At 40.1% G+C, this 14,978-nt stretch overlaps 1 protein-coding gene across 4 annotated transcripts in view; it reads right to left on the minus strand.

Annotated features, from left to right (window-relative positions):
* The window catches only part of ESYT2 (extended synaptotagmin 2), an 81,174-nt gene that overhangs the window by 21,920 nt on the left and 44,276 nt on the right, over nucleotides 1-14,978 (minus strand). For 3 of the 4 annotated variants that reach the window (XM_066628050.1, XM_066628049.1, XM_066628051.1), the window contains 6 exons: nucleotides 14,412-14,532; nucleotides 12,798-12,974; nucleotides 11,675-11,757; nucleotides 10,254-10,302; nucleotides 7,021-7,110; nucleotides 6,121-6,216 (listed from right to left, as the gene is read on the minus strand). In XM_066628050.1, coding sequence (XP_066484147.1) covers nucleotides 6,121-6,216; nucleotides 7,021-7,110; nucleotides 10,254-10,302; nucleotides 11,675-11,757; nucleotides 12,798-12,974; nucleotides 14,412-14,532 — 616 coding nt within the window. Of the gene's footprint in view, nucleotides 1-4,182; nucleotides 4,285-6,120; nucleotides 6,217-7,020; nucleotides 7,111-10,253; nucleotides 10,303-11,674; nucleotides 11,758-12,797; nucleotides 12,975-14,411; nucleotides 14,533-14,978 lie in introns of all 4 variants that reach the window. The other variant, XM_066628048.1, reaches the window with a different exon arrangement.

The raw sequence follows: 14,978 nt of genomic DNA on the forward strand, positions 1-14,978 counted from the left end.
TCAGAAGTTGAAGTTTCTGCCACAGAACTAAGCTATTTCCCTCTAAAAGGTGATTTTAAAGGTTCCTATTGCACTCTTCAGAGTCCATGGTTATCAGTTTATATAATGTTGTAATTATAAAACACAAATTACAAGCTTCCCTCAATACACACAGCTGTGTAATTAAAAATACTATTGGCTGAGACACTATCAAACATTTGCATTTGCTTCACAGATTGACTTATCTATCACCCATTAGGTTCTGTTGAAACAGTCAGGAGCCCATTGTAAAGTGAATAATTTATGGTACAGTGAACTTTGTTCTACTGCCGAAAGTCCATTGTAAAGTGGATCCATTATAAAGTGAGAGTCCAATGTCAACAGTTTTGCAGTCATGCTGAAACCCAACACAAGAAGTTTTAACACTTTGTTCCCCATCCCAAGAATTAAATTGCACAGGATTTATCTATAGAAAAAATGTTGTTTTGTTGTGAAGTTGTTAGCCATGTCCAGCTGCTTCTGTTTTAGGGCTCAGCATGAGTTTCAGTGAGAGGACATGCAGGAAATTGATAGGAGGCCTACAAATGTCAGACAACTTATTCAGCTGCAATGATCTGTTATATTTCCTCATGTGGATGGCAGAGCATTGGTTCCCAAACATTGTGTTGCAATGCCATGGGATGTCACGGGCTGCTGGCAGGTCAGCAGTGAAATTGTGATGAGAGCTACAAGCAGTAGTAAGAGGTTCAGTCCAGCAGACTGGGCTCCTGTGTGTGCTGTTTATGCACTGGGGAAAGCCCTCCTGCCCTGAGCCTCTTACCATCACTTACAGCTCCTGTTGTGGTCTCTGAACCCAGAAGTTACTGGTGATGATGTCATTGCTGGCTACTTCTGGGAGCCGTGTGCTGTTTACAGTGCGCGGGGATATTGGGGGACACCAAAGGTTAGGAAGTGCTGGTATAGGTCCCTATCTGTAAAATATAGTTCCTGGAGGCACTGATAACCAGTGGTTCCAAACTGTGCGCTGCAACTCCTGGCAAACTCACAGGGGTGCTGCAGGATGTTCCCAGCAACTACTTCTTACTGGCTCTCAGGCATTGCCATCTTGGATCACATGAAACTTTGCAAGATCCAGGACAGCAGTGCCCATCTTCCCTGGTACTGCCATCTTGGATAATGCAAGATCTTGCAAAATTCTCGTGAGATCTCACATGATCCTAGATGGCAGTGCCTGACAGAGCCAGGAAGAAGAGGCTGGCAGAAAGAAGAGTGCTGTGACCATAGGAAGTTTGGGAACCACTGCCCAAGGACCACAAGTAGCCCCCAAGAATTGCATTAAAGGACATAATCTTCTGCTAGAAGGAATGGGCCCATACTACCTGGTCAGTGTTCTTGGCCCAAGGGAGATTCTTCTTTCCAGTCACCATCATCCTTAATTTTTGCAGAAGAATTTATACTGGTTTTGCCCTTTCCACACAGGTATCATTGGCAGCCTGGCAAAGTGACTTAAAAACTTGTGAGAAATTGCTCAGTAGTTTCAGATTGTTCTTATGTATGTCTACAACTGAACTCATTCCCCTATCTCACACCTTTTTCTTCTGTAAATATTGGCATGCAAGATCTAGTCCTCTATAGTACTCACCCCTTTGCCCAAGTTCACAAGTATCCTAAATGAGCTAGAAATTATGGTGAAATTTGACCTATACTGTTGCTTCAAAAATGTTTCTCCCAACTTAGAATGAACACTATCCATTGCAACCACTTTAATCAAGAGAAAGCAGCAACATCTATCAGAGTTTTACTATCAGAATAAAAATAGTAGATGACAGAGGGGATTGCAGTTTGCATGCCCTTGCCATGCACACAACACTAGTGCCCGCTAAGGGAGAAATTTAAATTATAAACATGGAAAGGAGGGCAATAACTTTTTAAGAAAAAGACAACATGAACAGAAAACTTGAACACTTGTCATTTGGGTCAAGTTGCAGTTAAAATAATATATTTCTGGATTACTCTTTCTTTGCCATATCAAATTATTCCTTCCAGGTAAATATACATACAATGGAAAGAACAACAGTACTTGCAAAAGCCCAGTTACTGTGACATATTCTGACGTAACTACCAAAGAGGTTGGATGCAAGGTAAGGAAATAAGGCACACACACAGAGTGCTTTGTCATGATATGAGATCATCCCCAACTTGGGTCCTGCACAAAACCAAGCTGACTCCTAATTTCATCTGCTGAACCCTGAGTAAAGTTGTGTTCTCAAAGTGAACTGAGAAGACAATTTCAGCAACAGTCAGATTCAGGTATATAAAATCCAGGTAATATGGAGTTGGATGATCTTAACACGAAAAAGTGAAGGTGTCCACCACCCCATATACCGCCTTCAATCCCTAAGCCTGGTTTTGTAATATATCAGAAACAAGCTATGGAACAGATTAGTCTTTATCGACAAATGTCTTCAACTTTTGCTTAAAATGCTTACAAAAATATAAGACAAAAAACAAGTGATGAGGGAGAGACAAGTGAATAAGCTACTGCTGTTAGGCACTGATATACTTGTCAAGACCACTAATGATGTATTACTCAAAAAGGTCAAACTTGCACAGAACTTAGCTACCAGAAGGACACTTCTTCCAAGTGATACTCCTCTTGTATTTAGCAGAAGAGCAACTGTTCCTATTTCCCCCAGCTAGATCTCTTCTTTCCCAGTGACCGCTGGTGTCTCTTCTGCATCCTTTTTTGTTCAAATGTGGACCACAAACCATTTAGTTAGGCTGCAATCCTATCCACACTTATCTGAGAGTTAGATCCATTTTAAAAAATGGGCCTTACTTCTGAGTAAACATCCATAGGATTGCCTATTAACCATATATGCTTGTTGAAAAGTTATGTATAGTTATTCTTAATATATAAACCTAAAGCTCAGTTCCGTGATAGTAACACTTTTTTTAAAAGTAGAAAACAGCAGAAAATTAATATACATCAGAAAAGTATATGGAATTATCCTATCTCATGCAAAGAAAACATCCACACACTTCCAAGTAGTTTCTGGCTAAGGCAAGCACAACCTCTGTGGTTTTACTAAAGCACAACTCAGTGTTCTGCATTCAACAAGATTTTGAAAGCTTTGAGAACAAAATTCAATTCGCTTGAGAAAGGTAGCTACTTAGAATACTTGAGAGATCACAACTGTGTCAAAATTGTGTAGATTGAGGAAAAAAACCATCCTTTCACAAACTTGTGCTAATGAACCAACAGGCTATACGTACCTATACTTAAAAACAGGTAGTGAAAAGGAGGAACCAATTTCTAAGCAAAACGTCTCAAAGAAAACTGAAAACTGTTCAAGAGTTAAAGGGATATGCCTTTGAAAAATTATTCCTTAATACAAAAAGGACACTGTGTGATTGGGCCCTTGGGATTACAGTGAAATAACAACACCTGATTATACAGCTAAGAAATGGCCACAGCATTTCAACATGCAGTCTGTGAAAATATAGTTAAGAGTTTCTTGAGTCTGAAACCTAAAAGTGAGATTGTATTTCAGTGTCACATTGAAAAGCCCAGAAGTTTCGATACTTGAAAGTTTAAAGGCATCATTAATTTGCTTTCAAAATTAAACTAAATGTTTTTCAGCTGGTAAATATGCCCATTTTGCAGGGCCATTTGTAAAGGACAACAGGCCTTTTAAGAAATTGTATTTCTAGCACAGAACATAAATTTATAAGGGACTAAGAAACTTGGAGAAAATGCAATTAACTTCTAAGCTTTAGTTCTACAACTTGAACCAGGTGTAAGTTTCCATACGCTCACATGGAACATACAGAAGCATTTGCATTTAATTTCCAAAGGAATCACAAAAGAGGTTGACTCTTACATTCCACGACAGTTTCATTTCTCTGCAAGTAAATGTCAGCATTTCTTCTAGCAAACCACACGAATTAAAAAAAACATGCGAGTCTTCCAAAAACTAACTTAAAATTAAAGGACAACTTACCTAATAAACTACACTGATGAAGCAATTCAAAAAATAAAGAAATACAGTAGTGCACACTTTTAAATTCATGCATGAAAACAAAAGTTGCATGCTCCACCATTCCATTATTAGGGCTGTGGGTTTAATAGCACCAATCCACTCTGGCAGTTTAAAAAAGATAATGTATAGATAGATATACACGTAACACCTGAGAACTCACAAATAGTGCTCTATAGAGTGAGGTAGTATTTTCACAAAAGACTAGTCCCGATGCTCTCCTCTCTTTTAAGTATCCACACCCAAAGTTTCCCTCGTAGATACTCTTTAGGAAGATGGAAATGGAAGGAGAAAGCAGAAAGTGATGGGATTGGGGCAGCATGAATGCACAAGCAGCTATACTATTAGCACAGTTAAGGAAAATATTTAAAGGAGTCTGAAATTACTGATGGGCACAATATACACTATAAACATGTCTGGAAATATTTTCTCATCTTCATAGTATGTCAACACAACTTTTTTCTCCATTGTGTATTTCAGCTAAAATATCATTTAAACAACAAATCGGATGACATTTTAAACAATACAACTCTTTGATTATATCTATTAGGTACCAAATATGTTTCAGAATGTACTATACATTGTTCAGGGACTGCAAAATGGTCTGCCATTGGCTAGAGAAGACTTCACATCCTGCCCAGCAACTGGCCCCAAACCATTAGCCAGAGAGCGAGAGAGAGAGAGAGAGAGAGAGACCGACCAACCACAGGTAGCCTGCTTTCCCCACTCCCTGCTAGAAAAAAAGTTCTCCAACCACCAAGTGCCCAGACCTGAAGAATACTCCGGCCAATGCCACTGGCCAGAGAACTAAGATTGCAAGTCTATCCACACTTACCCATTGATTATAATGGGACTTATTTCTGAGTACAGATGCACAGGATTTGGGTTGCACAAATTGCTGAGGAAGGCATATGCATGAGTGTGTAATTTTGGCTTTGTAATATTATAATCTGTGTTGAGGATCAAAGGCAGAGTGCAAATCTTCAACATGATTATTAACAATAAGTTGGTCAGATAAATAAAACTGGCCCAGCATTGTGCTATCAGGCCAGTGTCAAATAGGTATGAAAGAGTGTTCCAGATCTCAGTGAAGCAACCCATTATACAATCTGATCCTCCATGTGCCATTTTGCTCTTTATCTAGGCATGATCATCCCAGATAGGTCAGAATTTTCCTGAATTAAGGAGGAAGGTATCATTTCAAACAAAACTTTTTGTATCCCAGAAAAACTACAGTGAACCCTCAATTTAACAGATCTCAGTTTAACTCACTTTAGAAACAGACATTTTCTGCTTCAGTAAAAAACTAGTCATATTCTTTGTAAATGTGTTTTCTTCATCAAAACAGTAAGATGTAAATAAGTATTATTTACATATATCAGACCTTAGGCCTTAATCCAAAGAAACAGGAGACCTGCACATTCGGTGAACTTGTAAAAACTACTAGCCAAAAAAAAAAAAGATTTGGCAAAAGCTCTACTGTACATGGGATTACATCTCTACATGCAGAGAAGGGCTTCCTGCTATTGACAGACTGCGACTTAGTTTTTCACAAATTGCCGGCCAACTCAATAGTAGAATAGTGGAACTGGTCTTCAACTGATCATGTGTGGCTCGCTCTCTAATGAAACATGGAGCATGATTCCATGCATCCTTGCTCTGAAATCTGTCTCCTGACTTAAGTGGGTCTTACTCCCAACTCTGAATAAGACTGCAGCTCTAACCTCAGAAGTTCACAAATCCCATTTCTCGAATTTCTAGGCTATAAACATCTGCTCTTGAATCCAAGCAGATATAAGTTTACTGAGATCACAGTTGAGCTGTCCACTTGTCTTTTTAGGGTTAATCATACAATTTTTTAAGATTACCACAAAATCTTACAGAAAACAACAGCATTCTGAAAAACTGGTTAGAAGACCTGCTCTGCAGAATGAATTCAACACAATGGACGTTTTCCATAGGGAGATTCTGACTTTGTAGAATGCATATGAAAATGTAATTAATGTGGGTTAGTGAGGCAGAGTGGCATACTAGTAAGCAGCATGTGAGCAGAAACATTAAAAATCACTCAAGAGCAGTGCATTACCACTAGGAGACTTACTGGTAGATTTCTTGCTGAATCCAAATAGAGAATTAGCAATGCTGATGAAAGCCCATCATTGGCTTGGTCTTTATCAGCTCTAACACTTCTTAGCACCTACAATTACAGAGTACAATTTAACTAATTATTTTGTACATATAATTTTTAACACCAAAGAGGTTCACAACATGCAAATTAAAGTGTATCAGCACATAAATAAACTAGATAAAAACAATGATTTATTCTATATCAAGGAGTAAAAACAAGCAAATATAATGAAAATGTATGCATTTATTTCTGTCATATATCCAGAATTAAATACAAATGGGTTTCCCTCAAAGGAGGTCCAAAGATCAAAGTCCTTTTCTAAAGAAGAGCTTCTAATCCTTACAATTACTTCCCATATCAAAAGGAAGACAAAGTTGAGTCTCCATTTTTGATCCTAATGGATGTAGAGGCAGACATAGGAAGCAGCATTCTGTAATACTATTTCATGAACTGCTAAATCATCTTCTGATAGTTGTGCCCATCAAAATTCTGAGCATTATCCACGTTCTGAAAACGTATGAGGGCGCAATCCTAACCCCTTATGTCAGTGCTTTCCAGCAGTGACATAAGGGCAATGCAGCTCAGAGGTAAGGAAACAAACATTCCCTTACTTTGAGGAGGCCTCTGTGAGTGACACCCCACTGCAGGATGCAGCACATGTCCCATTGGCACCGCTATGCCAGTGCTGGACAGCACTGACATAGGCGGTTAAGATTGCGCCCTGAATATATTAAAAATGATGTCACCAATCACTGATGCAGAACATGCAATATTCTGAAATAATTAAGAAAAATAGCATCTCTTTATTCTTAGCTATATTTAGCTAGATTCTGCTTGTTTAAAAAAGTTTGATAGAGCAGTATAAAACAATACCTGATCAAGGTTCTCTACAGTAGGCATCAATGTGAGCCACTCAAGTTTCAAATGCAATCTGCCTTTGGAGACTTCATCCAAAGTAAACCACTGTAAGAAAGTTCAATAAAAAAAAGTGATGAGAAGTCATTCATTAATAAATTAGCAGGTGCCATTAATAGTGCATCATCATTACATCCATGATTAACAGAGCAGTACTGATAAGCTGTGTAAAAATAGCTGTTACATGATTTCCATTTAGCCCTTCTCTAAAGTCTGTGCGAAAATTAACAACTTTGACATTAAGGGCTCTTACAACAACTGGTTTTACAATGTAGCACTTATGAAGTTTTTCTTCAAGACATCTTAAACCAATTCAGCAATAGCTAATTTCAGTGGTACCCAATCTGTGAAGGGTGGCTTCCAGGGGGTAGCGTGGCAAATGCGCAAAGGCACTGCAGGAGGCTTGCCATCTGGCAACAAGTACCTGATGCAATGCTGAAAACAGCATTAAGATGCTTAGCTCAGCTGTAGAGCTCCATGCATACAGTCTTCATTGCACAAAAAGCCACAAGCCTCTTACTGCTATTTGTAGGGTTCTGTTGTTCTCTTGAACCAAGTTGTAAGTGGCAGTGATGTCATTGCACCACATGTCACCACTTACTTCCAGGAGCCAAAATGCACAGCAGCAGGGTAGGACATCGCAGCAGCGCTAAGTTTGGGGACGACTAGCAAATTTCCTCTCTGCTCCTTTTTGAACCAATTTACGACTGTTAACAGTCAATATTTTATTTCTTTCCTTTAATTTAAGGTGTGCAAGAAACACACATCTAAACACATGCATTTGCTGCTAGGTGTCAGACTTGTAACCATCTTACAGGGCTGGTGTCAAGAGGCCACAGATACAGAGGCCAGGAAAGCACACTTTTCATTTGAACCATGCAACCACTCACCCTTCCTGATTCATGAAGCTTAATGCTCCATTATTATTATTAATGCTCCAAATCTGAATGGAAACCTGTTTAACCCTTAAATATAAATGGAGTTTTTATGCCTCCAAAACGCAGGTGGAACCTTCCAGCTCCAAATCCAGCTGGAATGTATCTTGTGTCCATAGCCACCTTTCCTGGACTCTTGCTTGGGAAAAACAACTTTTGTAAAACAAAGGAAAAACTTCACATCAATAGTTCTCACCAACTCCATGATTAAGCTCAATCTAGAAAAATGATCCATTGCAACCTCAACTCAGCAGGAAAAGTAAAAGCCAGCAGCAGGCTTCAATTAGCAGTACAGGTCCTTCTGATTGAGTCATCCCACCTAAGAATCTCATAGGATTCTATGGACAAGAAAAATCTATAACAATGTGTGGCTTCAGTCTCTGCAATTTAGAGTCTTGTGTTCTGTACTCCAATTGCTCTTTGCCTGCTATTGTGCCTCGCTTGTTGGTCTATGGGGCAATAACTTTCTGGTCCATGTTAGGTCAACCCCATTCTTTCTCAGCCATCTCTCTATTCCTCCCTGAGAACTAATGAAGCCAGGGCAGGCTCATCAGTCAATCTTTCGGTTTGACCTTTTGGACTGCTTTCTCTCTCTAAGGGCACAATCCAAACCTGCGCTGGAGCAGGCAAGCCAGGAGGCTTGCGCTGCATCCAAGGTAGGTTTCTGGCCAGCAGCGGCTCAGCCAGAGGCGAGGGGAAACTCTTCCCCTTACCCCTGGATAAGGGCTGCTGGCCCCAATGGGTCTCCTAGGAACTGTGCCACCTCTGGAGGTAGCGCAAGTCCCATGAGAGCGGAGCAGCTTGAAGCTGCTCTGTTCTCCTTGGGATCTGGCATAACTGCCGGGTTCCAACCCTGCCTCTGGCTCCCCAAACACTCGCCCCAAGGGCCGCCCACTGCCCACCTTCCCTCTGCCTAGAAACACCTCCCTCCCGCCTCCTCCCCGCCCCCCACACCTACCTTTGCCGGCTGTGAAGGTGCAGGCATGACAACACAAGCAGCTGCGAGGAAGCCGCCATGGAAGCACCTGCCAGCTAGATGCGCCGACGTGGCTTCCTCCCACGAAGGTACAAACATGCTTTCTGGCACGTTTGCGACCCTTCTGGGTCAGCCCAAGGGACTTGGGCTGGCCCAAGTCAAGGTTTGGATTGTGCCCTAAGTGACCTACCCCCACTCAAAGAAAGGCAGCTAGCTCCTTTGCCCTGTTGCCTTCCTGCCTACTAACTTAAGCCCATCACATTTTCCATCTCTCTGCTCTGTCCCTTCTTTGTAAGCAGTTCCCCTCTCCCCCTAACAACTTTTTTTAGGGCTCCATTGTTGTGTGAATGTTGGCTGTAGAACCCCCCATCTAGATCAGGTGTGACTGAACTAATTCAGTTAGATGCAGTTGGAATCCCCAGTTTGGTTTTTGAGCACTGCTAGTAAAATTTGGGCACCTTCATTCCTCTCTCCATTCTTCTTTCACCACCAAAGCACACAGTTGTGCCAATGGCCATTATACTGGGTTCCCACACAATTGTTCCCCCCCATGTGAACATGAAACTTGTAATTTTAAAAGCACTGCCAATAGCAACTATTTCTACAGGGTGACCCAAAAAAAACAGAACCCACAAATCTTTGAATAAAACTGTTAATTTTAATTTTTCTTTGGAAAGAACATGACTTTTATGCAAAGCAACCAAGATAACTGAAACTTGGGGAATAATCATACACAGATTGAAGTTTGAGTCCAGTAAGTTTCTTGAAATTTACTGGACCTTTGTAGGATTTAATAAAATTTTTATGGGTTCTGTTTTTTTTTTTTGGGTCACCCTGTATATACTATAGCCACAGCTCCCTAACTTGGGTATCTCAGAATCATTGTCACCATAATTCATCAGCACTTCAGACAAGAATGATATGCCTTGTTTCTACAAAACCACAGTAAAAAGGGCTACGCTGTCATTCATCTCCCCGAGTTTTATCATCTGCACTGTTCCCCGTTCTGCTGTTTTGATTAGTATTGCTATCTCGCTTAATTCTGCATTGTTAGCTCTTCATCTAATGTAAGCTGCCTGGGAACCCCTGTAAGAGCCAAAAGAGGGAAAAATACATACAGATGAGGAAATGCTTAAAAAAAATCTGACATCATGATGTATATGACTACCAAAGTCCTAAAAGTGTGAATTGGATATGTGATTTTGATGTATGTTAAAATACTGCAAGATAATCAGGCATATCAATTTGACCCATGCCACAATGTCTAGATAAAGACTTACCTCATCTAATTGGCGCTCCTTTTCAACCTCAGCTAGGTCTATTATTAGACTAAAAAGAAGAATATAGTGCATTAGATGACTATGATCATTTCAAAACAGGAAGCTAGGGTTGTGTTAGTATAGTGGTGAGTGAAGCATAATAAAAGATGATGGGCTACCTAATCATATTTATATTGTCTGTATAAAGAATGAAGAGCACAGCCACCAGAGCAAGTTCAAACTGGGCAGGAAGTCATTTTGAAAAAAAAAAAGGAATTATTGAAGCAATGTTAATGCAAAGGGTAATTGGCCATTAAGAGTTGTAAACAGAACTGCAGCATTTGTAATTGCTGTAGATGGTATGGAGATTCGTTTCACAAGATGTTCTGGGGGAAAATACACATAAAGTATAGCTTTGGAGAAAAGGCAAAGAAGCTTTATATAGTTATTCTTCAGGCACATATAAGGCAGTTAAGGTAAGTTATCTTATATTCAAACTAGCTAAAAGGCACAGCAGTTGGTAGGCTTGTGCTATCATCTCTATCACTGTCAGTGTTTATTAGATTTCATTTCAGAGGCTGGCATTTTACAAGTCTTAGGTACCAAATATGATAGTGCAGTGGTTCCCAAAGTCCTCAAGAGGTGGGAACCACATACGTATTTGCTGGGGTAGGGGGGATTGCAGCAACGTGATCCCCAGGATCACACTGCTGTTGGGGACAGGAGGGTTTTGTTTTTTTTAAACTTACCCCCAGCCAGCACTGGAATTCTGGGAGGTCTGGGGGGGTCTAGGGAGCCCTCCGCAGGACCCCCCAAGCCTCTGTAATTGTGAAAAAAGAGAAAAAACAGGCGCTTCTGGTTTCGCAACAAAAACCAAAAGTGTCTTTCTCCCCCCCCCCATTTTTTCTCAATTACAGAAGCTTGGGGAGTCCTGCTGATATCTTCCAGACTCCATGAACCTCCCAGGACCCCAGCACTGGCCGAGGTAAGTAAACAAATCCCCTTCTCCTGGGGATTGCATTGCTGCCTTCCCCCTTCCCTGGCCCTTAAAGGGGCAGGAATAAGTGCTTCCCTGGCTTGTGGGTCACAACCCACCGGTTTGGGAATCACTGCAATAGCATTTTGAAAATGCACAGAATTTTGGATATGTCCATACTACAATGAACATTTAGTGGAGCTATTAGCTATTCTTTTCATGTTTTGCCAAATCTAACTCTTCCTTTCCTTGTAACACACACACACACACACACACACACACACACACACACACATTAAGCGTTCATTTACAGAAACCCTAAACTTTGACAGTGGGACGGTAAGACATACAGAATGGCTTATTGAAAAAGAAGACTTAAGGCTTCAAGTAACACACAAGATGTAGCTATTAAAATTCAAATTAGAATGAAATTCTACTTGAACATTACAATGCTTGTCATATTTACCTCCCCAGAAAGTCATCCTTATCTGGATCTTCGTCAAAGAGTTCAATCTCCAACTCCTGTCCTGGGTGCTCATACACTAAAGCCTAAAATATAATGGCATATTCAACATACCCAAAATTTTAATTATGTAAATTATGCAGAATTGTGCAAAACAGAAGGGGAACTAAAAATATCATAAAAGCCATCACATTCAACTTTTGTCACATAATTTTCATGGCCAATTTTTATATGCACAGGTCTCTGTACTGCTGTAATTTATGTTAATATTCTATCTTATAAATATGGAAAGAGATTTATAATAAAAGCTAACTCTTACATCAACAGGCGTACAGCCCAATCCTAATTTCCAGAAACTGATGCAGCCATGCCAGCAAGGGATGCTGTGGGGGGCAGTCATGGAGGATCTCTTAAGTTAAGGGTATGCTTGTTCCCTTACATTGTGGCTGCATCAGTGCTGGAAAGCTGGTTAGGACAGGGCTGTTAGTGAAAGATATATTTTACAGTATTTAAATTACTTATTGTGCACAAGTTAACAACTCAAACCAGAACATTAACTAACAGTGTGGTTTAGTGATATGCGACCAAGGCACAGATCGGTATGCTTGCCCTCCTCTTCCTCCTGCATATGTGATACAGTGAAAGCTTTTGTTTTCACTTTGGAATACATCACAATTGCACATTACAGATGAACTCAGGAAACTATGGTTTGTTCCAAGGTGCAAGTGAAAGCTTTCACACTCTCTCTTACATGTAAGGAGGAGGAGAAGACGGAAGGGGAAGTATGCAACTCTGTAGCTCTCTGAGGCTCATTCGCACAGTACTATGCCACAGTCTAGTATGATTTCTGAACCAGGCACTATCAGGGTTCATTCATGTAGCACTAGAACTATGGTCAGACATTACACTGGAAATTGTACAGTGCACTTGTACACTGGAAATCGTGCAATTGTAATTGTACAATTACATTGTATGGGCTACTCGATCTATGTATTAAGAAAAAAGGAACACAAAAATTTGAGTATAAGAAAAGAGTATCAAATGCAAGTGACCTTAAATAGACACCAGAACTACTTGTGTCCTATCTGAAAAAAACAATATTACCAAGTAATTTTTAGCCTTGTACCTCATAAACTTCATTCCACTTTGGATTGAGATTTTCTTTGATGACTTTGCTCTGGAAAATTTGATTGCCGACATGAATGATTCCATAAGGATCGGACTTTCCCTTAACAATTCCCTTTAGATAGGTATCTTTTCCCTCAAGATCCTGAGCTTCAATGAAGTGTATCCTTAGTATACCCTGTCAAGAAAACAGTTATCCATCACAAGTTTGACAATATCCTAAAATTGTTCTAACTGCAAGCAAATTGGCCATTATATCAATCCTGATGAGCCACTGCTTGCAGAACACACTGTTGAGTTATGTGTGCTGAATGTCATTATCAGTCCCCTTGATTGGATAGTATATTCTGCTGATTCATTTAATAGACTGGTAAATAAATTCTTAATTTTTTTGTAAGAAAAACACCAAACTGTTGATTTGTAGTTCTGTCTGGTGTGGAAGTACTTGATACTGCAAGTGTTGCTGAAACTAACCAGGAACAGATCCAGTAATTTGGATGGGAGACCACTAGGAGCAACATACAAAAGGAAAAAAAGAAAACAAACAAAAACCCAGCCTTTTGTTGGAATAGTTTCAAAAATTTAAGCATTAATAGATACTTAGAAAACAGGCTGTTCCTACTACCTATCCTGGTTAACATGTTCATGATTTCAACTGTTTATTCCAGTGCTTCCCAGACTTTTTAGCACCAGGACCCACTTTTAAAAACAGTCTTGCATGATGTGCAGTTATGGACTTCCAGGCCAGAGAGAAGGCTGAAACTGGGTTCACACTAGAGAAAATTAGAATACAATATTTTAATTTGGGGATGTGAAGATGACCTCATACCACAGGTTAGCATTCTAGCTAACAATTCTCATTCTGGATGGCAGAAATCCACAACATAGGCAGGGTTAATTGAGTACTCTCCACTAGTTCTGCAGTTCTCAAACTCATAGGGATCACAGTAAGTCCTTGCAGGGGAAGGGGAAGGCAGAAGGGGCGGAGAGAAGGTAGTGACGGGATCCTGGGGATCATGTCACTGCCCCCCGCCCCCGCCAACCCACCCCTTAAGGGGAAAGAGGCCAGGGCATCACAACGCCCCAGTTTGAAATGTCCTGCACTAGTTGATAATCGACTAGGCAAAGCCCATCTACCTACCTACCTACATGATCAATGTTATCATCTGAACATTACCATGCTGGCACAGGAAGACACAAGGAAAAATTATCATGTTGATGTGAAAACATGGAAGAGTTCTTGGTCTTACACTTAAAAGGCACATTAATGTTATCAAGCTTGCAGAAGTTGTTTGATGTATGCCTGTTACACAAAGGAGCTCCTGTAAGATGTGGATGACACTGGTATTCTTTGTATTATGTTCTAGTGGGCTCTCCCCTTATGGAGGATTTTAAAACAGAGGCAGGGTGGCTACCTGTGAAGGATGCTCTAGCTATTGCAAGCACTGAGATTGGGTTGGACGAGATGATCTCCAAGGTTCCTTCCAAATGTAACATTCTATTAGTCTATTTTTTATCCTTTCATGAATGAAAATGACTCTGCAGACAAAAGCATGTACTCATACTGTATTGATGAATTAGCATCATATTTATAATGTCATATTATAAGTCTTACCTTTGGTATAGGGAACCGCAACTGTGCAATCTGCACCTCACTAACAAGAGGAACAGTGACCCGATTTGGAAGCACCAGATAATTGGATATTATATCTAGTATTATAGTGTCCGATAAACCACTGTTAGGTAGAAAACATAAGCGAAGTTACTTTCAAACATCTCAAAATGAACAACAGTTTTACATGCTGTCTAGATAACATTTGCTGGTTAAGATACAGCTTCCATCTACTGTAACACTAGAGTGGGAAGTTTTATTATAAAAATACTCTGCATTTTCCACTTCAGCAAAATGCTCAAGGCAACAAAAAGCTTAAAATAAAAATTTAAACTCCAAACGCAATAAAAAAGCAGCAGAACAAAAATTACAGCATCCAGAAAAAGATAGAAATCTAGTAAAATTCAGACTAAAGGCCTGCTGTAACCAAAAACAACATGATAGAGAAGATGGAGAAAGAATGATAATGAGGGGCTCGACGGAGCTCCTAGGGCAAGAACCTCCACTTTCTGGGTGCTGCAACAAAGAAGGCCCTTTCTCTTCTTTCTGCCTGCGATACTTCAGATAGCA

Source organism: Tiliqua scincoides, chromosome 5 (assembly GCF_035046505.1).
Source record: "Tiliqua scincoides isolate rTilSci1 chromosome 5, rTilSci1.hap2, whole genome shotgun sequence".
Classification (NCBI taxonomy): Eukaryota; Metazoa; Chordata; class Lepidosauria; order Squamata; family Scincidae; genus Tiliqua; species Tiliqua scincoides.